This window comes from Rissa tridactyla, chromosome 4, assembly GCF_028500815.1.
Source record: "Rissa tridactyla isolate bRisTri1 chromosome 4, bRisTri1.patW.cur.20221130, whole genome shotgun sequence".
In the NCBI taxonomy this organism is placed as follows: Eukaryota; Metazoa; Chordata; class Aves; order Charadriiformes; family Laridae; genus Rissa; species Rissa tridactyla.
Window position 1 is genome coordinate 43,890,361 of NC_071469.1, and position 27,099 is coordinate 43,917,459.

General features: G+C 38.4%; 1 protein-coding gene across 4 annotated transcripts in view; it reads right to left on the bottom strand.

Moving 5' to 3' along the window:
- STARD9 (StAR related lipid transfer domain containing 9) overlaps positions 1 to 27,099 on the bottom strand; it is a 113,432-nt gene that overhangs the window by 45,247 nt on the left and 41,086 nt on the right. For 3 of the 4 annotated variants that reach the window (XR_008465898.1, XM_054198160.1, XM_054198162.1), the window contains exons 4-14: positions 16,686 to 16,802; positions 15,775 to 15,807; positions 15,624 to 15,685; positions 14,896 to 15,008; positions 9,339 to 9,408; positions 6,123 to 6,195; positions 5,137 to 5,204; positions 4,060 to 4,157; positions 3,642 to 3,842; positions 2,593 to 2,690; positions 331 to 408 (exon numbers count right to left, since the gene is read on the bottom strand). Coding sequence is in view for 3 of the 4 variants with exons in the window: in XM_054198160.1 (XP_054054135.1) it covers positions 331 to 408; positions 2,593 to 2,690; positions 3,642 to 3,842; positions 4,060 to 4,157; positions 5,137 to 5,204; positions 6,123 to 6,195; positions 9,339 to 9,408; positions 14,896 to 15,008; positions 15,624 to 15,685; positions 15,775 to 15,807; positions 16,686 to 16,802 (1,011 nt within the window). In the remaining variant the exon portion in view is untranslated. Of the gene's footprint in view, positions 1 to 330; positions 409 to 2,592; positions 2,691 to 3,641; positions 3,960 to 4,059; positions 4,158 to 5,136; positions 5,205 to 6,122; positions 6,196 to 9,338; positions 9,409 to 14,895; positions 15,009 to 15,623; positions 15,686 to 15,774; positions 15,808 to 16,685; positions 16,803 to 27,099 lie in introns of those variants that run through there. The other variant, XM_054198163.1, reaches the window with a different exon arrangement.

Genomic DNA, 27,099 nt, shown 5'->3' on the forward strand with positions numbered 1-27,099 from the left:
AATATTTTGTACTGTCTTTGTGCTTCCATATCACTACAAATAAAATATTTCTATTTCACATTTTTTATGGACAACAAAACTATCTGACTCCATGAAAGACAGCAAAGGAAATCCTTTCTGATCATTACACAACTGCTTATACTCCAGGATTATCAATATAATGCCAGAAAAAGGAGGAATGACAGAAATGCAGTTAGCCTTATAATTATGGTGAAATCACTCAGAGAACAGTTTAATAAACATGAAAAGATAAACAGATGGGACAAAAGTCAGCTAGTGTAGATACCTAAAGTACCATTAGAGCTCCAGATGGGAGGTGTTCCTACGTACCAGTTCAAAGCTCATCAGCATAGTCTTCAATCTATCAATTTCTTCTCGCAGTTCTCTGATCAGTTTTACATTTGCATCCTGAAACATTGAGACACAGATGTTGGAAAAATCATTCTTTAAACATTTCTAGCTAAAGAAATCAATACAGAGCTTTTACAAGAGCCAGGAGGAGAGGAGAACAGGCACATTCACAGCAGTACTCCTTGCTTCACTGTGCCAGGCCTCTGGGATGTGCTGCCTAGGATGTAGGTGGTTCCCAAGTTTAATAGGTTCTCTTTTCCGATAAACTTTGTTCCATCTTTTTTCTGAACATAGACCTACCATAGCATTTGTTCCCATCATCACAATAGCTGGACACATCACTACTTTTATGGATTTACCTTCAAAATAGTCCCATCAGGTCAGAAAAATGCTGTTATTTCTGTCATGAAGAGGAGGAAATGAGACTAGAGGACACTAAGTCAGAATGTCACCAGCCATGGTACTAAAATCCCTTGCAGCTGATACAAAAAGCATTTCCTGCCTGCTTGTGTGGAGGCATTTATCTCACTTTCAGAATAAGCACCTCTGCACAGGCAGTTTCTAGAAAGCAGCTTTTTGCAGACAGTTCAGGGAAACTCAAGAGTTAACTTTTTCTGGGCTGCCAGTGACACTTTGGCTCAGGTTAATTTGCAGCGAGGGGAAGAAGGCAGCTAGCTGAAGGGATGGAGCTAAAGGTCTAGCATGGGCTGTGCAAGAGATTGGTGGGCATGCAAGTTTGGAGGCTGAGACGTTGTATGTAACAAGAGGCCAACGCAGGAGGACTGTGTTTACTTGCCTGTGGCCTGTGACAGAGTTGAGAACTGCTGCTGTGAAAACCAAACACAGTGTTGCTGCCACTAGTGATGTCTAAAAACTAGTTACGGGCACTGGTAATAGGGATGTGAATTAAATTTGGGAAACCTTAGATTAGCAGGGTTTCCTTCTGCCCAAGATTTAACAGAGTATCATTAAGAAAGCAAATAAATGAAGTACATCCCTCAGATTCTATCCTTTTATCTACAGACAAAATCTTCATGCACCCAGGCCAAATCACAGAAGAACATTACTAAAGTTGTAAAGTCAACTGCTCAAAGATCAGGAAATGCTGGAATCAAGACTTCTTTTTTTGAAAATTTAATTCAGTCCCCTTAAATTCAGTCCTTAACTTACATGATCACTGTAGGATGGCAGCCTCATGCAGAACGCTAGGTGAAGAATGCTCAGTTAAAGACCAACCATTCAAGAGTTTTATATTGCTAGCATGTGTGATCATAGATCTTGATTATTATGTGCTATTTGAATTTTGCTGTGGAGACAGACAGAATTATGCATTTCCCCATGAATATTTTTTGTGCCAATTCTCATCACTATAGCGTCTAAAACCACAACTGCTAATCAACCTATTTTAACAGCATATCTTTGATTGGAAGAGTTTACGTTTTTCCCATTTGATAAATGTGGACTAGGGGTAAGGATGGAAAATGATGAACAAGCACACATTGAAAATTTGCTTTAAGCATCTGGACCAGCATCAAACAAGAATGCTGCAGCAGAGGCAGTGACAGAACCCAGTCCTCCAAGACAGCATCAGGCCTTCCCCTTAATACCATGTCACCTTTTAACTTGTGCAGTCTGTGAAGGACCCCTGCACAATCAAACAGATGAAACTGCCATACAGTCAAGAGTTCATACCTGGAACAGGCCTACTTTATGCAATGAATGAAGCTGGGGGTCTGTGGCAAAAATAGTTGCCATGTATTTAAAGGCTTCATCATTTTGCGTACTGAAAAGAAGATAAATTGAGACTGCATAGGCTACCTTAAACCTGGTATTTAGCTTCTGAATTCTTGACTTTACAACCTTAACAGAGTTCATTTAATATGCCACAAGGAAGGGCTGCAAGGGTTATGCACTTACAGTAACAGGTTAAATAGTAACAAATAATCCTAACACATCTGTAACTCTGCCAATATTTAGGATAAAGACATAGGGTAAATATACATATTGTAAGAATTAAAAGAGAAGGATGATTGAAACTCAATGGAAAGAGATGAAGGATAAAAAATAGGTGTGAAATTCTAAATGGTTCAAGAGGCAGAGGACTGAGGCTCCTTTTTAGCTCTCATTAACATGGGAAAAAGAGGTATGAGTTTTATTCAGAGAGCAGATATACTGTATATACCTTAAATAATGCACACAACAAAATGGAACAAGAATGAAAAGCAGAACCCAAGGCCTCACCTCATTCACGCTGGGCTTGTTAATGATATTTTTGGCATTTGAAGCATATCTCAAGGTACTCATGGTCTCGTTGTAGCTGGAGCTGGCAGGAGAGATAGCTACAGACAGAAAAAAAATGGAAAATAAATACTGTTTTAGAAAGTAATCCATTTAACTCACTGCTTTTCAAAAAATGGGACATTTTTAGTCTTGCTTCTTTAAAAAACAAAACCAAAAACATCCTTAGGGATATTTTATTAAGCTCACAGAGAATGTCTTCTCAAGATTGTATTTATAACTGAATCATAGAATTATAGAATTGCCTAGGTTGGAAAGCACCTTTCAGATCATCGAGTCCAGCCATGAAGATAACACTATAGCTGCATTTCTCTGATTTTTGTGGGGGTTACTGAAGGTTATGGATTACCTGTGGACTAATTCGCAAGAAACATAGTTTTAAAGAAGTGCGAGCTGTTTGAATTCAAGCTATCAACTTCTTATCTCCTTTACCCCTACCAGCTCTGTGAGTTGCAGAATGCTGCATATGTATCACGCAGTATAGAATTTTACGTAATTTGGCTTTTTTATCGGAATCAACAGTCAAGCAACCAAACCTCACTGAAATCAATGGATGTTGGTAACTGAGTTCCTTAGGCTTCTTTGACATGAATGTCCCTGCCTAGGAGTGAGCAAGCTGTGAGAAAGCCAACCTCATCCTGACCAACAGCTGGATACGAAGAGCCTTACTAACTAATGCCTTACACCTCACTGTTTCGGCCACCAAGAAAAATCACCGTTCACAGATGTTATTTCTGCACATACACGTTTCTTTCAAACTCTTGCAATGAATCACTTTAAATCAAAGCTATGACCTTGGAAAGACTCTTAAGCTTAACATCGTGCACAATCAGCATGCCTTTTCATTTCCTTGAGTATCCTATGAAGTATTTATGAAAATCTTTACAAGGACAGATTCTAAGTGATATAGCTGTCTTCTCACTGCAGTACAGGTGTATTTTAAGGGGGTAGCGTAGTGCAAAATGTTAACAATGAATAGAAACCAAACTCACTGGCAATCATAATGGTCTTAGAGTTGCCTCCCAAACTGTCCTTCAAAAGCCAGGTAAGGATGGAGTCACGGTATGGAATGTAAGCTGGTCGCCTGGTCCCACTGATGCTGCCTGTGGAAGGACTGTCCGCATGGCTGCTCTCCCCTTCGCTTGTTATGGTGTTTATGCTCTGGCAGCTGCTGAACATCTGTGAATTTTGTGCTGAAGGAGAAATACCACAGAGCTCAGGAAAGGGGTCATCTCTTTCTGTCATGGTTATTTAATTTTCTTAGATGCCATTACAGTTTGTGAAGATGCCACACAACTGTTCTCTTCAGCCTTTTGTTGTAAATATAGATAAACATTAACACACAGCACATGGTGAGCAAGCCTTATGCTTTTATCACTACCCTTCAATATAAAGAACTACTGTGCTTACCTAAAGTGGAGATGACAATTCCAAGTGTAACTAATGACTTGTTAATATTGGCACCTTCGGTAATTCGATCTTTACAGTAACTGGGATCTGCTCTTTCACTGTAGCACACAAGCATGGAAAATACAATGCAAAGAAAAAAAAATGCTCCATTATTAACATACATTCATTATGATAAGCATTATGTATTTTCCTGACATACAAGAAAACAGAAATTGCAAGCTTTGTAATTACAAAAACATACGCTTTGAATACTTTACATTGCACTCTGGTTCAGAAAGTCCAAACAACCAGGAGCCAAGGCCGCTGCCACAAACTACTGTTAAAGACTCATCAAAACATAAATTCAAGCCTGAACTGTGCAACCCAATCATAGTGGTTCTGAATTAAAAAAAAAACCAAACACACATTTCACAGCTCTGCAATGGTTCACTCTCTTCACTGGCTCAGTGCAAAGGTCTGTATATCCTCTCAATGCTACTTTCTCTGCTCAGACATGCATGGCAATTTACATTCTTGAGAAAGAAAAATGCCCTGTTCTCCAGCTGTTCTGTAACTCTTCAGCACAACTTCCGTCTTTCTACACTCTGTGACATCCACCATAACCACATGTTCCTCCCTGAAATGCATAGCTAAGATCAGAGACTTAGGAACTTTTGTAACATGAAAAACATAAGCAGTGACATATGACTATTTTCTCCCACTTATGCTAGGCAGCCATGAGGAATACATTCCTTCCCTGCCTCTTTTCAAGCTCAGATTTGGTAATTCCACCAATAGCTACTGGAAAAGCCACTTAATAAGAACACCAGGTTGAATGGAATTACCTTAAATGTATGCAACAGCACAACATTGGATCTGAGGACCCAGGAATTACCTTCCTCAATGAAATCCAATACCCAATACAGAAGAGCAGGTGACAGAGACAATATTACCTCAATATTCCTTGTTACTGTATACAAAAAAGTCAGGCTTGTTGTTAGTTTAATGAAGTTTTAAAATATTAAATTTCATCTCTTAAGGCAGTACTACCAACATCTTCAGAGAAAATTACCTTTTTGCCCCTCAGTATATTATTACCTGCCTGCAAGGTCCACTAAGTTGATCTTGCTTGCAATTTCAGAGGGGAGATTGTTCTCCAATATAGCCTGAAGAGAAATATGTAAATAAGGAAGATTATTCCTCTTAATTAATTAATGAAAATAAAATAGATGTGCTCTTTTGTTTGAAATGGAGTTGTACACAACTGTCTCACTGCCTTTCTTCGTGACCTTGACCCACTGACTATGTTCAAACCATTAACTCAACAGCTTTCTCACCCAACAGAGAAACTACCCTCTTATGCTGATTTCCTCTTGAAAAAAAACCTTTACTGCCTAGCGACTGTGAAAGGCTTTCTTGTAGATCTTGCAGAGTTATTTTCCACTAATGTATTCCAAAGGTCTTTTGTGAAACTACTGAAAAATGCCCCGAAATGTTCTGTGATTACAGGATGTTAGAAATGTGAGATAGAAAAGGTCTATTGGATCACTGAACGATTTCCCTGCCAGGGAAGGATATAATTCCTCCGGAGAAAGGGTGCATTGTCTCTGGAAGAGTACCGGATGCCAAATGCTAAAGAGATGAGCACATCTGAAAAGCTGGACAGATACAAAATTTTGGTAAGTGTTAAACTAATGCTATACTTCAATTAAGGATCCTAAACAAGTGTGACAAAACATAACTTCAAACATATTTATATGTAATTTTCACAGCATCCTAGAAGGGGTATTGCATTTCAAAGGGCTGATTAAAACTTAAAACATTTCTTTTTACAGTGAGTCTTTGGCATCACTTCTGACTGTAAGCTTGCATAAAGGAACAAGAACACTTCAGTAAACACTCAACACATCAGGTGGTGTAGGAAGAGTAACACATCTGCAGTGTGATCCAAAGGAAGTAAGTAACCACTTCCACCGAGATTATTTTGAACAGCACAAAACAGTGACAAGTAAACAATGCACAACACATTGAACAATGCTTTTTGAGAGAGAAGAGAAAAGGAAGTTGGATTATTTTTAGCTAACCTGAGTGTAGTGGATGGTGAAGATAGCATGGGATCTGCTGCTGGCATTGTGAATATGTGTAGCTGCTGTGATTCTAGAGAGAAGAACAAACCATTCAATTACAAAGGCTTATTTCCCTGTATTCAGGGAAAGCAAAAATAACAAATACAGCAGATAAATGAAGATGAAGGAATGTGAAATTTGGAAAATATGGCAGGCTGTATTCTTGCATCTGATCACAGAGTGTTTGGCAGAGGACCTGGAAGGCTGGAAATTGAGTCGGTTAGAGGTGGTTTTGTCCAACAGAAGCACTCAGAAGAAATATCTTAAAGCAGCCTTACAGCACAGGTGTAAGGTGTTGCATAAGGGTAGAACAGAGCAGAGACGTACAGCCAGCAACTGCATCATGTAGCTCACCCCCAACACCACTGAATGCACTGGCCTGGTACATTTTCTCCATATAGTTCCATTGTTCTCATTTTTATTTCTTGGTACTTCAAAGGGTCCAAAAGGCTTCATATACCGCTTCTGGGGCTCCCTTCTGTCACAGGGCTGATACTGTAGTTTTACACTGTTAGAGGAGTCCAATGAGATTAGCCAGTCTACCCGTATAAGTACCAATGAACGCTGTAATTCACTTGTGTACCACTTGCTTGGCTTTACCATGTGGACAGACCATCCGTCTCTAGCCCTCTGGCCATCAGGTACCAGGCACAGGAGGAGGAGCAGCAGCGGCACTCTCCCACTGTCTCTGAAACACAAACTTTTGGAGATTCTACTTTCTTTGTTGTTGTTTTGATTAGACAAACACAAAGAAAGCAGAGTTTTGCCTAGGGCAGAAGCCAGGTCACAGGTCTTTTACTTTGTCACTCTTGGAGCATGCCTTGAATATTGTCTGTATGTGCAGCACTAAGCATCGGTTTTGCCAAGCTTACTCTCAACAACAACAGGCAATTTTAATAGTGCACACAAGGACTGTGGAACCACATTTTTTGTTAGGAGCCCAGCTGTCAGAGTACTGCAGAGTCTGGCTGCACCAGAGAGCTGCAGCTGTGTGTATGCCCCTGAGCTGCTGCCAGAGGCCAAAGGACTCCGGGATTCTCCTCCCTATTGCTCTGTGCTTCCCTACACCTCCACAGCCATGTGAGCAGGCTCTGCCAAAACCTACAGGCAAGTCTAGTGCATCATGGTTACAAGCTGAGGAAGCAGGAGAACGTGAACTAGTCTCCAGATGTTGGAGGAGGAAGACAAACAATTAGGTAAAGGGCAGAAGACAGAAAACAGCTCTACAGCAGCCAGAGAATATAAGGGAACAGCACTGAAGTTTATAAAGCAAAAGAGAAATAGAAAGTGCCCCAGGATTTGGAGGAGGAAGTGTTAGTACTCGCTTCTCAATTCCGACAATACACGGGGTAATTGGAGGGCAAGTTCACATCTCAAGTACTCACAACCCACGTAAGCATTTTTATGGGAGAATCTGTGTTAGCTTTTCATATATTCTATTTCACTGTGGCATGTGGTATACATTTTAATAGTTTTAACTGTTCTAATAATATTATCTAGATTCATTGATTGTTTTGCTTTACACAGCATCAGGGATATGTTTTTGGAAATTTGTATTTCCTGCATTTTAAAAATTCTATTCTTAAGCATTTAAGACTGAGTCTTGCAAAGTATTAAGAGAAAAATAAAATAATAGCACTGAGAGTTACAACAAAAATAATGATTGCATGTTGAAAATCCTATTTGTTTATTTTAGAATGGACAGGTGCAGCCAGAGCAAGCTGGAGATGGCCTGATAAAACCAACTGATGGTAAAAATGCTTTCAGTAAACTCTGCTTGTTGTTAGTACAGGAGCCACCCTCTCCCCCATGAAAGGCACCACCCATGTTCAAGGGGAGCTTCCCCTCCTATCTTTCCTGTATAGTCAGACCTGGATCCACCATGTCCCATTCAATCCTCTCCTGCCTCCAGCCATATGGGGCAACTGCAACTTGTTCCCCACCTTCTTTATCCCTAAGATCTTGCTGATGTTCTTTTTGCATCATTTCCCAGACAGCAGATGTTTTAAATTAGTTTGTTTGCATTTATAATGTGCTAATAAATACTCTATAGAATATTTCACAAAAATAAACACTATAGGCAAAAAGGAGTTTCCTCTATATTCCAAATAAGTTTTTGAAAAGTTATTCAGAAAAAGAAGTAGTTGCTTGGTTTCATGCAAGTGACATAGTTTGAAACTTCAGCATCACAAAAACCTACACACAAAATATTGAACCTCAGATTTTGTTTTCTCCTCATCTTCTTTTTCCTTAGCAACGAGACGACTATAGGATTACGCTAGCAGACAGACTAGAATTTTGTCGTTCTTTTGAAAAAATCTATTCTTACCACAGAGTTGCATCTCTTGATTACTACAAGCAGAAGCAGCAAAACTTAATCCTGCAGTATATTCTATGTTTTTTCGATAATGCGGCTTAGTTTTTATTTACTTCCCAGCATCAGTGATATTCTAAAATCTTGGCCTCTCTTACGATAAGACTTAATACGAATTTTGGAACTGTGATTTGTATTTGGAGGATCCTTTCAAATACAACTCTTTTCTACCACTGTATTAGCAGTTGTATTGATATCCAAGGCTCCCTGTGGAATACACAAAGAAGTGTCTTGACTAATGAGAACTGAAATCATTGGCTTCACTGGTGTGCCAATTCCCACAGTTCTCTCATAGCAAACATGCATGATTTGGACTAAGAACTTAAAAAAATACTTGTAAAATTTAAAACAAATAATTATAAAACACATATTTTTATAAATTAAATTAAAATATACTATCTTTTCAGCAGTTTTAAATCACTAAGTTACACTAACAAGTGAGTTGAAAGCTATACAATCTAAAGGGTCACAAGCAAGTGGAGGAGAAAAACAGAAGTCTGCTTACAGCAAAATGTTTTCCTGGCATGCATTTTTTATCCCAGACAGATGGTTGAATTTTGTGGGTAAGTCAGCATGGGATCAGTTTTGAAGAAACAACTTCATGAGTGCTTTTAGCTGTTATTGGGATAATACGAGAATATGTAACATCTTATGTGTACATCATGTGCAGGATCATAAAATCTGACATCCTGTCACAACAAAGCATTGGCAACACTGTCAGTAAAATAAACATTAATGAAATCAACACATGGTGAAAGAACTGTTAATTAAAGATGGAGCTGGTTTGTTTTATAAAATACCTTTTAGCTATTCCTTCTTCTAGAAGTTCTACAACTTGCTTGTAGTCTGTAACTAAATGTTGAGTCAATCCTGCCAAAGATTTAAAAAGAGATAAATGCATATTTTTCTCAGGAAGTTTCAGTCAGTTTACCAACAATTTACCCAACATCAGGGCCATAAGGATCTTCTGCTGGGATGCCAGTCTGTTCAGTCTGTTCTACAAGCAGTCTCTCAACTAGAGTAACTATTTTATTTTTTTAAAAAATATTTTCTTTTTAAAAAATAAAATAAAAAATTGCAATCCATCCTTCACGTGCAGTGACGTCAGTACAAAAAATGCCTCATACCTTCAAATTACAGACCTTTTTCCAGCTTGTCTGCAGAACAATAGTATATAAAACAGTATAACTGAAACTCCATAAGAAATTTACAGCTCTGTCACTGCTACTAACTAGGTACAGATCCTGTAAAGAAGCTTTTTGTCATTGCCCCTGGATAATGGCTCTGCTCACGCAACTAACAGAATTAGGAGTCAACCCCTGTGAATATTTACCGTTCACTTAACTAGGCTTCAGCCTGCAACGCTTAGGAGTCTTCACGCTCTTTTCTCCCCAGGGGGTACCCAAATAATTATATCAAACATCTGGCCTTTGCATAACTTCTGCTTTCAGTTGTTCTTTTTGGTTTTTTTTGGGGTTTTTTGGGGTTTTTTTTGTTTGTTTGTTTGTTTTTTTTTAATTTGATTTTATTTTTAAGGGGAAAAAAACTTCACTGAAAACAAATGAAAGAAGTGCTGCATTGCAGAGCCTGCTGTGCTGGAGTGGTGGTTGTGACTAGCAGGGCCCCAGTGGAGGGCAGTCTGCTGCTGTGCTGTACTGGCACTGCCAGCCCCTTGCAAAATGCAAATTCCAGCAGACAGACAAGATTAACCTCAACAGCCTTGTATTTCACATAAATCCAGTTTAGCATGCCTCGTTTGCATTTTATGGCGATGATTAGTTATCATTTGTACTGCGGTACACCTGAGTTGTGAAGCAAGACTTCGTCATACAATACCTCGTAAAACACTCCTTTGCGGAACATTTTATCTCAGAGCTGGAATCCAGGGCTACTTCCTCCCTCTGGCTTGGTTTGTTTTACTGAAGGCCACAAAAGTGTGGCTGAAGGCAAAGTACTGAAAACTGTGATTTATTTGGATCACATAATTTATCTACTGCTAGAATGTAAGTCAAGATGAATATAAAATTCAACAAGTCTGAAATAAGTACTTCTGACATGGTTAGAGAGAGTCTATCCTTACATGATAACAGCTTGCTTCACGTTAAATTAAAGCAACATCTAAGCCAAAGCTGGGAATTTATTTTAGTCCTTTAACAACTGATACACATAAAGAAAAATAAAAAAATTTGTATCACCCACACTTTTAAAAAAACCCTAACGGTAGTGTACACACTTGCACACACACCAAGTACAGGATGATTTTCAAACAAAAGCATATATTCTGCTCTCTAGTGTCCCTTTACAATACATTAATTCCAGAAGTCATCACATTTTCCATTTGAGAAAGAGGCCCATTATTATTTTTCCAACAGCACTGGGATCTTCAAAGCTCAGAATATGGAAACTATTATTGTTTTCCCAGACCCTTTTTCAGGGTCTTATTTAACTGAATAAAAATCCAGTTATAAAATGGAGGCACGGAAGAAATTCTCACTTTTCTGTAAGTACTGGAACAGTAAATCTAGCACAGAGTTCAAAACATTTAGTTTTTCAATAAGGTAAATGAAATATTGTAAATGTTGTATGAAAAGAAATGACAAAGTGTTCTGTTGGCTGCTAGAACAAGAAAGGTCATTTTCAAGTCCCATAGAAAGATCAAAAACACTTGCTCGTCTAGAAATCTGCCTTGGAGTAAGAAAGGATCTCCCCCAGAAATCTGTCTCAGAGTAACAAAATAGATTGCATCATTTCCTGATTTAAGAGAGGCCGATTCCTTAACAGTGCAACCATCTGTGAGGGAGAAGTTTGAAACGATTCCAAACCCAAAGCACTAAAACACTTTCAGCATTTTAAAGGCTACAATCTCACAGCCTTTACATGGAAAAATGATGGGCTGGAAACTATTCAAAATACTCAGTGTTCAGAGCTGGGACTTCCTGACTGGACTTGCAAATGGAAAATGCATTGCCCAGAGCATCTAAGCATCCTTAAAGGGGTTAAGTTTTCTGATTTTCCTTTCTGTCTCTTCTTCATCCAGTGCTAACCGTACTCTGGATATCATTGACACCAAGCACACAACTGACAAACTAACAGTACACTGGGGAGCTCCTGATCAAAGTCCGCAAACCTTAAAATTGCTGATGGTTTGCAAGAAGTATGATGCAAATACAGATGCTAGTCCTTAACATACTGTATCTACGGGAAATAATGGAAAATTTCTGAGCTTTGCTGATGTTCACCGTTTTTATTTCTCCCATACAGCAAATTGCCTGAAAGGGGAATACAAAACAAGCTTCCCTTCTAGGAAGCTTGCTGGTAATTCTGATCTCAGCCATCTAGCTATTGGAAACAATATTCATGTGCTCTGATCCCACACAGAGAGACTACATATAAAACTGCAAAAGGCTACTTCAGGCACATAGAAGGCCCTAATTACAGAGATCAACAATTGTTGATTGCAACAATATATTACTACAGTTGAGAAGGGCATTTTTTACCAGAGTAGGGAACCGCTTCCTTTTCTTGGATTTGATATTATTAAAACCAAGCTCAGGTGTACTGCTCACCTGCATTCAGAAGACCTCTGGACTTTCTCACTGCTGCTTATTTTTCATATGAGCTAATGAGTGTAATTCCAAAAGGAGCTACATAATCATATCTTCTTTATTAGTCCCTTGCCCCAAAAGACAACAGAGTTGCCTCAAGTAAAGCAAACTGTTACATTTCTTAATTGTGTAAACCGTGCATATTTATTTATTAATATATAATCATATACACAAAACTAAAAAAAATAACTATGTCATCTAGCTGTTGCCCTAAGCCACTGACTCATCAGCCTGAAATTGCTTCTGTTCACATGCTCTCACAACAGCATCTAATTACACCCCATGATGCTTTCAGTAGAGAAATTACTTAATTTTTCCTGCATGCGATCAGTTTTTCTAAAAATGCAGATCACACTTATCATTAAAATTAAATTTTTTCTTATAGTCATTAACACAAGGATTTTTGGAGGTTGTCGTAAGATACAGAGGGAGAGAATCTAAAATGAAGTATTCACACTGCATTTACAAACATGGCCAGAGCTGGCAAATATTATTTAGGTTAACCTTTTTCCATTATCCTTTCCTCTTATTTTACAAAATCTAATCCCTTGGGAACTTTTATGGGATATTTCAGAACTCTAGTATAATACTGTTCCACTTAAAATTTTTAGTTGTGTCTAAGTATAAAATACTTATTCAAAAGGGGAAAAATTAAATAATAATTAAAAAAACCCACCCGTCCATCCACCCAACCAAAAAACCTCTGAAAAAAACAGAACTGGAAAAGAAGTGACAGATTTGGCCTGGAAGGTTCCAGTTGAAGACAAAATAGTGACAAAAGGCAAGCCAGCCCATTGGCAGAAGCTATAACTTCATTTTCTTTTAAAACAAGGAAAATCCATTATGTGCAGCCAAGGAATCACTGGAGATATAAGGCCTGAAAAAAGGGATGGAAATTGCCAAGGAAGGAAGCAGTTTAAAGACCTTTTCTTGTGTGGTGAATGAGCAGCTGCTAAAAGAAAATAATTAGTAACTATACTCCACCAACAATGAAGTTCTCCAATAACAAGCAGGTAGAAAGAGAATCTTGGAAAGACCTCAATAAAGGCCAAATGTCTATGAATCTGCTTTTCAAAGAATGGTAAGTTTGCCATACTAATGAGACCATCAATTCATCTATTTTCCAGCTCCCCTTAGACAGGATGCTGATGTGCTGGGAAAGCACAGCTGAAATAACCAGAATGCCAGATAGTCCCCTGTGTAAAGGACCATGCAAGTTCAACCCTTCCCAAGCACTTATTTCAAATGTTGAGAGGAGGAATTGGTAACAACCGTTCGTTGTTAGATGTACGGTGACTGATAGTGCAGATGCCCCAGGGAATGAAAGCTGGGAATTCCAGGCTTCATTCAATCACACAGTCAAGTCACCCTATCTGTTGTCACATCTTGCCTTAATCTCTGAAGTGAGGATAACAGTCTCACGTGTAATGGCGTGATAAAGAAAAAGAGAGAGAGAAAAGTGAACCAGGGAGAACAAAAGGAATTCACAAAACCAACATAGACAAGAACTCTATTTAAAAGCCAGAACAAATCAGTATTTGATCTGATGTGACAGGACCAATACAATTCTGTGTGATATGCATTTTGCACACTAAATGCATACCCCCCAGGTGTTACTACCCACTTGGTGGCCAGCCAAGCAGTTGCAGTGTCAGTGATACCAGAGGCAACTTTGGAATCCTGCCCACTAGATATAAGGCATGCTGAAAAGGAAACATATGCATTTACTTTCTAAACAAACTCAGTATTTTTGAAACTTGCATCAGTCTGGAAAAGGCTCTTCCTTCTGATCTCCACTGTAAAGCTACTCTGTATGATTTTGCACTGGTGCACTGATTTTGAGAGACATCCCTTTTGTCAGATGTTGGTCACATAAATGGAAATGTAGCAGGTAAACTTTACATAGGTAGTTAATCAATTCACAAGTACCAATGACCAAGCTCCAATTTAAAGCTATGTAAGATGCTGAAGTGAAGGCACCAATCAAAAGTGAAAATTAACTGGAAGTACAAAAACAATGAGAGAGAAGATAAGAACTAAAATAAGACAGACAACTGAAATGGAAAACGTAGATATGGGGTTTTTTTCATCTGCTCTGTGTCACCTGATTTGAAAGTTATGATTCACTAGAAAACACAAAACCACCTGAGGGGCTGCTGTTGCAAGTGGGAATTAGAAAGTGTGTGATGTTTTTAATCATATAATGCATCTACACTACCCATCCTATGCTTTTTCAGTTTAATGAAGGAAATGAAGATCATTGGGTTCTCACTTGTGTATTAGAGATTTTAATCACTTCTCATGGCCTGGCCTGCAATATCAAACAGTTGAGTTTATCTAGTTGTTTTATTATTATTATTATTATTTTGTATATATACTGCTGCCAAGGACTGAAACAGGTATGGAAGGACCTTAGGCTGGTCTGGAGAACCTGTGTAGAGCTGATGGTGGTGGATTTCTTGATTAAGATAAGATTTCTTTAAAATGAAAGAAAGCAAAACACTGTAGCTCACACATCACCTATGCCTGTAAAGGCAAACAGAAAAGTGCAGGATATCCAGCCAGTGGGATAACAGAGGCAAAGCTTTCCATGTGCTATACATGGTCATATCAACAATCAAAATATTTGAGGAAAGTAACTCTTGAAGAGTAGAAGCAATCAGGATCATCTCAGGAACATATGCAAAGATACATACAGACCCGGTACAGATTTACTTGAAATTCTGACACTAGTTGTGAAGCCCACTCTCACCTTGTACATATGGTCCTGTTTCAGGGTGTTCGCGGACTCGAAGTGTATAAGGTTTCTTTCGGTCTGACTGTTTTAACAAATCTCGGACGCGCTCATTATAGATTTCAAGAAAACTGAAAAGCCAAAAAATTAAAAAAAAGGAAAGTTAAATGCACACAATTAAAAAAAGAGAAAGCATATATTTAGGCAATGTCACTACCTGAATCTTAGATAAATCCTTCATGATAAAGTTAATGAATTAGTTTTCATTATCTCTGTTACTGCCCCTTCCCATGCAGTGCACATGGAAAGAACTCATAGTAGCAAATTTCCAAGAAGCAAGAAGCATTCAGTATTTTATTTAAAAATTCATAAAATATCATTTTTTAACACTAGTGAGTTCAAATTCCCAGATTTCAAAACGTATTGTTTCATTAGATCAATGGGAAAGATCAAAAAGAATGGAATGTAGGATTATGGCTGAAATTTAAGAGTTAAACAAACAGGAAGTAAATTTTTAATAGACTCCTATTTCAGCTGTCTATACAAAACGGCATCCAAAGAACTATACTGAGATGGAAAACTAAAACTATCACTTTCTCATCCTTCCTCTGTGTTCTCTCCCTTGTTCCAAAATGATTATCATCTGAGAAAACAGAAACAAAATAAACTAGTCTTTACTTTGTTTGATTACCAGAATATGTTGTTGAAAGCATTCATAGCATTGCCCAAAAGAGTGACACACTTACCTGACCTTTACTCTGCAAGATGCTGTCTGGTCTGAGTAATCATCTTTCCTTGAAAAGAGGCCCTGCATGAACCAGAAGTTTATGTAAATTTTAAATCCATCAAAAAAATCAAACTGCTTAAACAAATGCAAGTGAAATAAAAAAGAAGTACCTCACATATACGTGGTGTCAGCCCAATGGATGCCTTCAAATAATAAACAGAAACAAATTTAAACAATATACTTGCTATCACTCTTGCAAAACTTATTTTTAAATAAAAGCCAAGTTATAAGAAAAGGACAGAATCATAATGTAGCATTAAAGTGATGACCGTATGATAGATTACAACACAAACTGCTCTGGAGTGTAGTTCAGAACAGCGTGGCAGTCCTCTACTACTCCAGCTGAAGCACCTTGCACGTGAAACACTGCCAGGGACTTACGTGCTGTGTAATGTCATCTGTCTTAGCTTCAGTGCAAATGCTATTTATAGCAGAAGTCATTTTAGAGCCACTTATACAGCGTCGATGAGGAGTTTAGAGGCTTGGGTTAAAGCCAAGAGCCGTTTGATGTAAAGATACTGGACATGCCCACGTCAGAGGTGTCGCAGGCTAGATAAAGCCAGGCCAACACTGAAACTAGCTTGACATCATGAATATTTTGTTTATTCCTTATTCTGCTTTTATTTCTTTATACTTTGGTGTCACAGAACAGGCTTGGAACAGTTTTATGTTCTAGATTTATAAACCTGATCTGTCGGAGAGAATGGAATATGGGCTGCCAACAGTAGCCAAACTAGCTGATTTAAACTTTGCCAAAACAGTCCACACAGCACTCAACTAACAGTGTGTTTTTGTGTGATGATCTGTTCTTATGACATGATTGCTCACACCATATTTTCTAGTATTTTTAGCTGATGCTACGTGTAAAGGCTTGACTCTCATTTTATACATATAAATACCAAATAAAACACGTATAGCATTCCGCTCAACCAGCACCATAATCACAGTTTAAAAGTAAAGCGATGTTTCTGCTGGACATCCCACCTTCAACCCTAAGTGTAAAATGAACAGTGTAACTCACAGGCGTTCCCATCATTGTGTAAGTTTTTCCTGAACCAGTCTGTCCATATGCAAAGAGGCAGATGTTGTATCCTCTAAATGCACCTGACAACACGGAAGTGCCAAGGTCCTGGAACACCTGAAAAGACCGAGAAGAAACAAAACTGACCATGAATAATATGTGTCCTTATAGACACTCTGCATTATTTGTGGATCTTGCAGCTTTAATAACTCCATGGCAACAAGGATCTTCACGGTATTTGTCTTTCTAATTTATCAGACACAATGTTAAGCGCCCAACATTCACTACTTAGATTTTCCTCCCGATGCGGGTGTGCGAAGGTCAGTGCTGATACCGAGCAGCAGTGTTTAACTGTGGTTCCCTGCTTGCAATCTTTTATTTTATACTTAGATTGTATGAATTATTGAGGTTATATTATTATAACCCCATCCCAAGGTTTTACAGCCCTCAGCATACATCTGACAGAAAGGCATGATCAAGGCTTTTTGACGCAATGACATTAATAGGAGCATTAGGCATCAGAATTACAGGTCAAAAGCAAAGCGAAGTCTAACTCACAGCCTGCAAGCAGACCTCACCCAAGTAATGCTTCTATCTGAACCATCTGGTCAGCAAGTAACACAACCAAAGGCTAAATACTTTATTTCCTGTTCATGCCACATGCACAGTGATGTGCCTTGTTCTGCTCATCATAATGCAGAGACGGGAACTGTTACCACCAAATCAGTGTCAGCCTGTAGGGGCTTCCAAAGCTTGCACTGATCCCACAGTGGCTGCAGAAGTTGGACCATGACAACCAGACTACTCATACATAAAGATCTGAACAGTCATTCCTTCTGCTTTCCCTGTTCCTCTTCTGGAGACACAGCTGACCATGTTCTCAGCACATCAAAACCTCGCCATAGACCAGCTGAAAGGACATCTGGTAAGGTTTGCTAGGAAGTGCATGGTGGATCAAAAGATTGCAGTAGGCAGGCTGCCAACCCCTTAGCACAGGTTTGTCCTTTCAAAAGAAACATTACAAGTATTAATGGTTTTGCCATTCACATAGAAAACTAGCTAGTATATATAGACAGATGCATACAATTTCAGTGTTTCACTGCTGTGAAATCTCATCCACTGCCAGGGCATTTTCTTCTCCAATGGACAGGTAAATGTACTGAACCTGATATAAAAATCAATAGTAAAAGGTATTTTATAAGCATCACCACTTTGCCTAAACAGCCCAGAAAAGAGATTAAAAATCCTCTCCTGAGATTTTTATTTTCAGATCATATTTTCAACTCAAATGGAGACAAGATGCTAATTTCTAGATGAAGAATCAATAATATTCCCATTCAGCAGAATCTGGCTACCCCTGCCTGTATTTGTAAGGGCATGTGGCACGTCAGAGCATTTGCTTCATTAGGATTATCAGATCAAGGGACTTTTCTATTCAAAGAGTAACAGAGAAAGTCATAAACAAAACACATGGATACGAATGTAATATACAAGGGATAACAAAGATAGTGACAAACTCTGCAGTCACTACTGGACAGGCCATTAAGAAATCGAAGTATAGGACTTCCAGAGGACTTATAGCGGCCTTCCCGTACCTGAAGGGGGCCTATAAGAAAGCTGGGGAGGGGCTGTTTGCAAGGGCATGTAGCGATAGGACGATGGGCAATGGTTTTAAACTAGAGCAGGGTAGGTTTAGATTAGACATTAGGAAGAAGTTCTTTACCACGAGGGTGGTGAGACACTGGAACAGGTTACCCAGAGAGGTGGTGGAGGCTCCATCCCTGAAGACATTCCAGGCCAGGCTGGATGAGGCTCTGAGCAATCTGATCTAGTTGAAGATGTCCCTGCTTACTGCAGGGAGGTTGGACTAGGTGACCTTTAAAGGTCCCTCCCAACCCAACACATTCTATGAAAGCAGCTGCCCTGTCCACCAGTGTGGGATGGAGTGACCTCCAGGTATCCAGGCACACGGGGCTGGCCTCCAGGGGCTGGGCAAGAGGAACCCCCAGGTCCTGGAGTCCACAGGGGGCCAGTGGCCATACACAGACCTTAACTGTATCAAGTTTACTATTGGAAACAACTTATCTATGGTCTTGAATAATTAGATCAAAGCCAAAAGTCCAGAATATACACTGAGAACTAGTAGTTCACTTGCAGCACATCTGGTTAGTAATTCCTCACCAAGGACAATATGCCATAAAATGGTCAACTTCTATGGACAGGAAGGAAAAAAAAAAAGTAATGCTAGTACCAAAATAAATCTATGGTACATAGTTGACGAACGAGTGAACAAATAACTTACACATTAGCATGATGGTTAAAAGTTATGCTGAAGAGGCCAATCTACCACTTTCACCTAATAAATAAACACTACTTAAATTAAAAAAAAAAAAATATTATCATTCTGCTTTTATAAATATCAGCATATACAGAGGCATGGATACACATTATTTGCCATCACAAAGATTTAGAATCTATATCAAGAACCCAGAAGTGCACATAAAGACAGAGAAAGGGCTTAAGAAGTGAATGGTAGAGAAGAAAGCCACTGAGAAGCACTTGGAAATGTCAATTTTAAGGTGTCACTATGGAAGGAAAGTGCATAGTTTAAGAGAAGAGGAGGAGAGGGAAGTTTATGCACAGGGATTTTAATAGCCTGATGTTATCATCAAAGGGGGCTTAAAAAAGGACCAGGCGAAAAATTGAAAAACAGCTAAGAAAACAACATTCAAAACATCAGGTGAAAGAAAGATGAAAAAACAGAGCAGCAATTACAAAGCAGTTTCTGAACCTTGTAGGCAAGGAGGAAAAGTTGCATTTGATATGTATGGTAAGGGGAAAAGGAAGTTTCTTCCTTCCAGCGGCAGAATGTGGTTACCACTAGAATCCTCTCTCAGAGCTATTACAAAAGTGGTGCTTCTGTTACCCACTTCAGATACAAATGTTTCACGATTCCACAACCACAACTGAGAGTACATTGTTCCTTATAAATCGAGCACATACTGGAAAGTATAAAATAAAAACATAGGCAGCACTTTGTCCATGAGACTTGCCTTCCCATGTGTGGGAAAATGTAACTGCAGGGATTGGGCTGGGGGTTGGGATTTCATGGACATTGCTTGTAGCGGTGTTTCGACATCTGTTTTTATATCCCTGCATCTATGGGAGCCCCACTTAAAAATGATAATTGAATAAATGCGTGAAACTGTGCAATTATCCCTATTACTTTTCTTTTACTTGATCAGTGGAATTCAGTGGGTCTGACTGCAATGGGATTTCTTACATGAAGAAGGTCTGCAGAAATTGGCCCTGAGATCACTTTTATGACAGGTTCTGAGTCTTCCGTTGCTCTTGATTTACTGTTTTTCTTTTAGTAACCTGATTGCATTTCACCACATGTACGCAATGTATCCCTGTACGGTCCCAGCATAGTTCCTCCTTCTGAACTGAGAGTTGCTGTTTGTTTCAGTGATTCAGCGACAGTGGTATCAATCTTCTAACTAAAGAAGCAGCTACAGGTAACAGCCAGAGGTGAACAGCACACTACATTTAACCATAAGCATGCCACTGCTTTAGAGCATGGTGATAAACAGAGCAAGCTACATGCTAAACACAATGATGCTGATGTGCCTCCTTTCAGTAATACCGATGCACTCCCTCAAGGCTCAGTGAAGAAAGAGGTCAGCCCCATATTTACACATCATTGTAAGAGATTAATTTGTTTTTCTTCAATAAAGATATTTGGGAAAGCATCTGAACATTAACAGCAGCAACGCAAATCACTGTAACTGATTCTTGGCAGGAGTCATCAATCAATGTAGGATATAAGTCAGGTTCTTGCAATTCTCTCACAGATATTTCAGCACCCACCACCTCTCCACTGTTCCCTGCCATCCTCTCATGTATCTTCACATCCACTCTCAGAGCTGGGACAAGGTATACTGCTTTTGGTATACTGGAAGATGATATGACTGACCAGGCAACATGGGACACTGCCAACTGCTCCAGCAGCTGCCAAGTACCAGTGGAAATGCATACAAGCCTTGCACCAAATACCACAGACTGACTCTCAGCCCTGGCAGGCCACAAAGAAATTCCCTGTAATTTAAAATTGGTTCATGAACTGCATGTCATACAGCCTTTTAAAAGATGGAAGAATGGCACCCTCTTCCACGTGTCTTTTGTGCTGTTAGGCAGTCATTGTCTTCCTCCTGCCCACTCTGCCTGCCCTCTGCACCCCAACTTCCAGAATTCTCCTCTCTGCACTCCCAGCTTTTCTATTTTGCTGCTTACTATTCACTTAGATGTCAGAATCCCCCAAGACTGCAAAACAAAATGGTCATAACATAAGGTTATGCTCCCATGTGAATTCTCCAGTGAACATTGAACCTTCTCTCAGTAGAGGCACCATTAGGATCTCTTCCCTATCTACAAGCACACAAAACTTGTAGGAATCCAATATCAGAGATCCCTATGCCTCTTTCAGATTTGGTTCAACCTGGCCTTTTTTTTCCAAGAATTATTGGGAAACATAGGCCAAAACCAGCCAGCCACTGTAAAATTGTATTTCTTCAGAAAATCAGGATAAGAGATTGCAATTACTATCTATTCAGTAGAAATTAAGATTTCACCACATAACTTTCCTGTAAGATTCTGCCTGCTCTGGACACGCTCCAGCTCATGAGGTGAGGACTTTCACCCAGATTCCCAACTGGACTGCCATGGGCCAAGAGATCTCTAAGACAGGATACCTAAATTCAGAGCAGAAGAGAAAGTTCCTCCTATCTGAGTGGCTCAATGATTTTCAGTAGCTGGGAATGCAAACATAGGGAGGAGAAAAGAATCTCATCTAAATTCAGGATTGCAAGAGCCAGATCTGAAGACTGACAGAAGCCTGGGGAACAACTCGGTAAAATAACAACCACTGAGAACCAGTAACACTGAGAGGAAGGAATGAGAAGGGAGTGGGACCAGTAAGAGGCTCTGAGTAAGAGGGGGAGGGAGTCAAACTGGACAGAGTTAAGGGAGGAAAGGCGGGACTAGTATCCATTGGGAACAACAAATCAGTGGGAAAGAGATGGAGTTTGGAAGCCAAAGTGCAGGAAACCATTGGGTTGGGTTGATACAGAGGACAAAGAACAAGGACAAGTGTGAAAGGCAGACATTTGCACATCTGGAGTCCAGAGGGCAGGATTTTGGGGCAACCAAATGGGATTGGAGTCAAAATAGTATAAAGAAAAGGACTAAGAAATGAGAGGATGCATTATTTTGAAGTAACATGAGCAAGGTGAGTCTGTGCCCACTTTCCCTCAGAGTACCAACATGAAATGAATTCAGGAATTTTGCATGGCCCATTGTACACAGTAGTAGCCTAAAACCAGCTTCTGTACTCCATATCAGTTTAGAAACCTGTACTTCACATGGTAGAACCTCTTACAACAAGGATAAATGCAGCCTAGAGAAGTATCTTGATTCTATGATAGTTTCCTTATTAAGAACTGTCCTTCTTTCTGAAGTTTCATAATGGAGCTTTTGAGAGTTATTAATTGATCTACGTATAATAATATAAAATATTCACAAAGTGGCGAGTTTTCAGGATAGCAATGCTAGCAATGTCATCTGGACATTGAAGTTGGAATTTGAGAGGAAATGCATTTTACTTCTAAGCTCCGTTGTTGAAACTTTTGTACAACATTGTGCAACTCATTTAACATTTTAATGGTTCAATTTTCCTACAGATAGAGTAGGAATAATGCTATCCATTAGCAGAAAATTGCGGGATGTTCTCAGTAGTGTTCATAAAACTCCTTGTGATCTTGGCTTAAATTGCCTTGGATGTTCTAATTGTGCAAATTCTTGTGCTCGCTCTCTCTCCACATACATTGGACTCTCTGAAAGAACAACATCTAAATCCAAAGTACCAGTTAAGTAAATCTTTGTTATATTTACTCTCTATTAAATACACATGGCTACTCAAATGCTTCAATTCAAATGTTTCAAATCAGTCCTTTTTGAATTAGGCCTTGAGAGAAGACGTATTATTACAACCAAAATTGGATAACTCTGAAAACAATGCCATAACCCTATGATGATAATGAATGAGAATTTCAAAAATTATTTACTGAAATCCTATTAAAAGCAGATTTGCACTGGTTTCTGTTTATTCTTTCTGGTAAATTACCCTCTCTTGTTTTGTGAAGATAAATTACAATTAATTTAATTGAATATAGTCTCAGTTTAGTCAGAAAAGCCTCTTTGTTTTAGTGTACCACAGAAAAAAAATGGAGAAGTGAAGCACAGCAATGAAGCTATGGCTTGTTTAAAAATAAAGGAGAGTAATTGAAATCAAAGCTTTTTCTGTGCTAATATCAGAGGCATTAGTCCAAATACCCATCAGCATCAACAGCTGCAGATCATACAAAAAGTACTAGGATTAATCATTCTGGACATAAGTACTAACATATTTCATGATATAATAGATTGAATCATGGTTTTTGTTGATCATGAGGAAAAAAAAAAAGATAAAAAAAAAAAGAGGATTATTCTGGGATTCTTCCAAGTCTCACTTTTGAAATGAAACTTCAGGAAGATGAGGTTTTTCAAAGAACATGAGTTGGATAATGCTTCCTGCAGAGAACACGCCATTTGGCCGAGACGACTATGTCTTCCCTGCATGGCTGCTCTACGTGATTGGCACTGTTCAGTTTGTTCCATGCAAGAAAGCTTCTTTCAACAAAGCCTTAACTGGCTTTGCTATGCCTTGTTCCTGCGCTCGCCCAGCTGTATCTGGTCCATATCCCATGGTGATCTGTGAAACATTCTACAATTTATTCCTTGTCAACTGTCCTAATACTGGAAAATACATGCCCTTCTGAAGAAGTTATGAGAGGGCATTAAGACAACTGTTATCATTCAAGGTACTCTGCTGGCATGCTCACTACAAAGTGGCCAGGTTCCAACTCAAATCCAACAAATCCTGAATCGTACAAGTTAGCCCTCATTACAGGAGGGCTCAGAAGAGAGCCCTCCTTCTCAGCACAGAAGAGAGAAAAGGAAAGTTTTAGTTTAAAATGTAGTTAAAATTTATGCCTAATCATGCAGCTCAGGCATACCAAAATACAGTTCAAGTTGTTGCAATATGAACATATGTGGGATTGAAACTGTTTTATATTAGATAAGAATCATCTACTTCAAGTATAACAACAGATCACTTAAATATTTCAAAACCTATTTCAATGCTCCATCAGAAGACAGAAGAAATAGTTCAGAGAGTCTAAATATTTGCAGAACAGGTAAATTAAGCTGCTCACTGTGAAATCTTACATAAGAAGCTGTACAGTTGTGTACCTACATTCATACACTCTAACTAACAAACATACATACGCTCTAGCTCTATGTTAGAAGCACATAGAAAGATTGCAACAGGAATCCTGCCCTTAACAAACCGTAGGGGAATGTAAGAAAAAGAAGACTTAAGTAAGGTACAAGGTTTACCAACTCTTAAGTAGCAACCTCAGTTTTATAACTCAGTCCTAACTCAGACAAAGAATCACAGAACTTAATTTCTGAAAATTACAGTATTAGTAGTTTGCTCTTGTCCATACTAGAAAACCAGACCATTTCAACTAAATGTGTTTTTTAAAAACAATTTAAGGTTTACAGATTTATGTGCCAGGGAGGCTACTTCTATTGTTTAGTTAAAAATAGAATTACATGCAGTTTGATCTTACCTGGTGATTTTTTGAAGCTATTTGTACAATTGATATGCATATACCCTTTAAACACATACAAACTTCTTCAACCCTTTTTGGTTATACTACCAGACTGAAATATAAATCAGATATGCAATTGCTACTCAGGTGAAGTTCAAAGCCTTGGGCAGTACGAGTGCAAGCTGCAACAGATAATGCAGGAAACTTAGAAGACCCTGGCCCAGCAGTGCAGAAAGACGTGATCATCAGCGCCTTGAACTGTTACACCATCTTTCTGAAGCATTTCCTAAATGCATGGCCAGTGCACTGGAGTACTGGTGACTTGCCCAACATCTTCCTCCTCTTTCTGTCTTTCCCCCTCCCTCAATTCATATAATTTCTCTTCAGATAACTTGTTTCAACAAACCTCCAGTGCAAAATCTTCTTGTCTTACAAAATTCCACATCACCCAAGGAAAACTACTGATCTAGTAAAGAATAACAGACTCAAATCAAATGCTCCATAAGCCTGGGGCTGGTGTTAACAGCCCCGACAAATACCTTTAAGTGTCTACTAGACAGTAGACTATTTAATCAGAAAAAAATTAAATTCCTTGCCTCCTTCTTCAAATACATTAATTTTTCAAATTAATGTAGTTTTAAAATAATTTTAGGATTCTATTCTCATTCAAAATAGTTTTAAAAACAAAAAAGTCACTCTTAAAAACTTGTTTGAGTCTCAAGTCCAGCACCTTAAGTCTAGAATTACAAGGTCAAATTTACTATTGGCAATCACACTGAAGTGAATGCTTCTGTGTGGGATAAGTGTGCCCGCTTCCCATCAATTTATGCTGCTTTCGCTTTTCTCCTCTGATTTGCACATCAGCTCTTTTAATCAGGTCACTACATATTACATGTGAGCATCAACAGGATATTTTTAGTCAATTCTAATACATGGTGGTTAGACCTGGATTGTAGAACTTTGAAGATACAAACAGAAAATACTTCAGATGAAGTCTCACTACAGTGTATGTTTTCCAAATATTTATGTGAATAACAGATTCTGAGGCCATCTAAATCCTAAAAATTCATTTTCATATAACCAAATAAATATATCAAAACCAAAAGAATTTTCATATGGCATATGAGCAAAACGTTAAAATGAGGACAACTTCAGGTTCTAATTGCTGTTATGTTGGGAAACTGAAAAAGAAAAAAAAAAAAGTAGTCACTTAGTGCAGCCTAATTACCACTATTGAGTTAATCCTATTTAAAATTAAAAGCTAGAAAGATTGACTTTAGAATCCAAATGTATTAGAGGACAAATGAATATGCCACTCTGCAAACAACCTCTGAAACTCTATTGGAAGAGAAAATCATGAAGTGCAAATTGCAGTCAGCTTGGAACACAAAGTAAAACCACACCAAAAACTTGCAGTTTGTACAAGGTCATCTTTGACATAAAAGTCTCGTTTTACTACCCATTTCAAAAGAAAATGACAAATAATAAAACCAGAATAAACTGAAACACCTTGTTGGGTTGTTTTTTCAAGAATACTGGAGAATTTTAACCTTTCCACAGACCATTTTTAAAATGACATATAAAGAATATTCATTGGAAAATTCATTGCAAATGTACCTTGCAAAGACAGAAAAATTGAAGGAGTCCGGGAGATTTCAAGAAAAGTATACCATCTATCCAAAGAAACAGTGATAACTAAGTGACAGAAGACATTTTTCCTCCCTATTGAATGAACTTTTATGAAAAGTTTCACAACACTAAAATAGTCAAACTCTCCGTTTTTAGAATTTGGGAGTATGCTTAGCAAATAGATTTGTGGGTAATAAGCAAAACAACCTTTTTTACTACTAGATTTATAATAGAGAAGCGATATTCTATTCTGATCCTTTCCCATTTGGACAGCAGAATCAAAAATCTCAGCTCTCTCTCTTACTGGCTTAAAAGTCAAAATTTATAGCATCTTTTCTAAATCTTTCCTAAATAATGAGTTTTCAAGATACTGAAAAATATTTATTAGCCTGAGATTATATCACATTTTATCGCATTAGACCTGCATGCCTGTGTATAAATACACATAGCAGACAGATGACTATATTTTTTTTCTGGAATGAAAACAAATATTTTTTGTGCCAGTGCCAAGAAGAAATAAATTTGGCATGGACCACATCCAGTCCGACACCAGAAGTGACAGATATTTATTATTAATGGTGATGGTTTGGGACTTTGTTATTCTACACTGAAATCTTTGCTTGGATATTAAAACCATGAAGCTTATTGTTTTTAAACTCTTCTTTTCAAGCCTTTTTTTTCTTTTGTGTTCCTTGGCCTCTTAGTTACTACCAAACTGATGGCCTGTGGATAACCCCTGTAATCTATAACCTTTCTATGTGTCACACACAAAGACAGACAGAAGTGTGTCAGTTGTCAGGTTTTCTTTTGATCTAACAAAAAGTTCAAGATAATTAAGCTCTCCTTTTATACACATGATTCAAAGTAATGCTACAGGAGGCTCAGTTAATAGCAGCATCCTTGGCTTTTCATTGAATTACTATGCATTGAATGGATACGCAACTAGGACAGCTCATAACAGCAAATACATATTTTACATGGTAACTGCAATGGGCTCTCTTTATTCTGTGATAATGTCCCTTATATGGTAATAAATGCTTTAATTTGAAGATAAAAGGGGCATTCTATCAGAA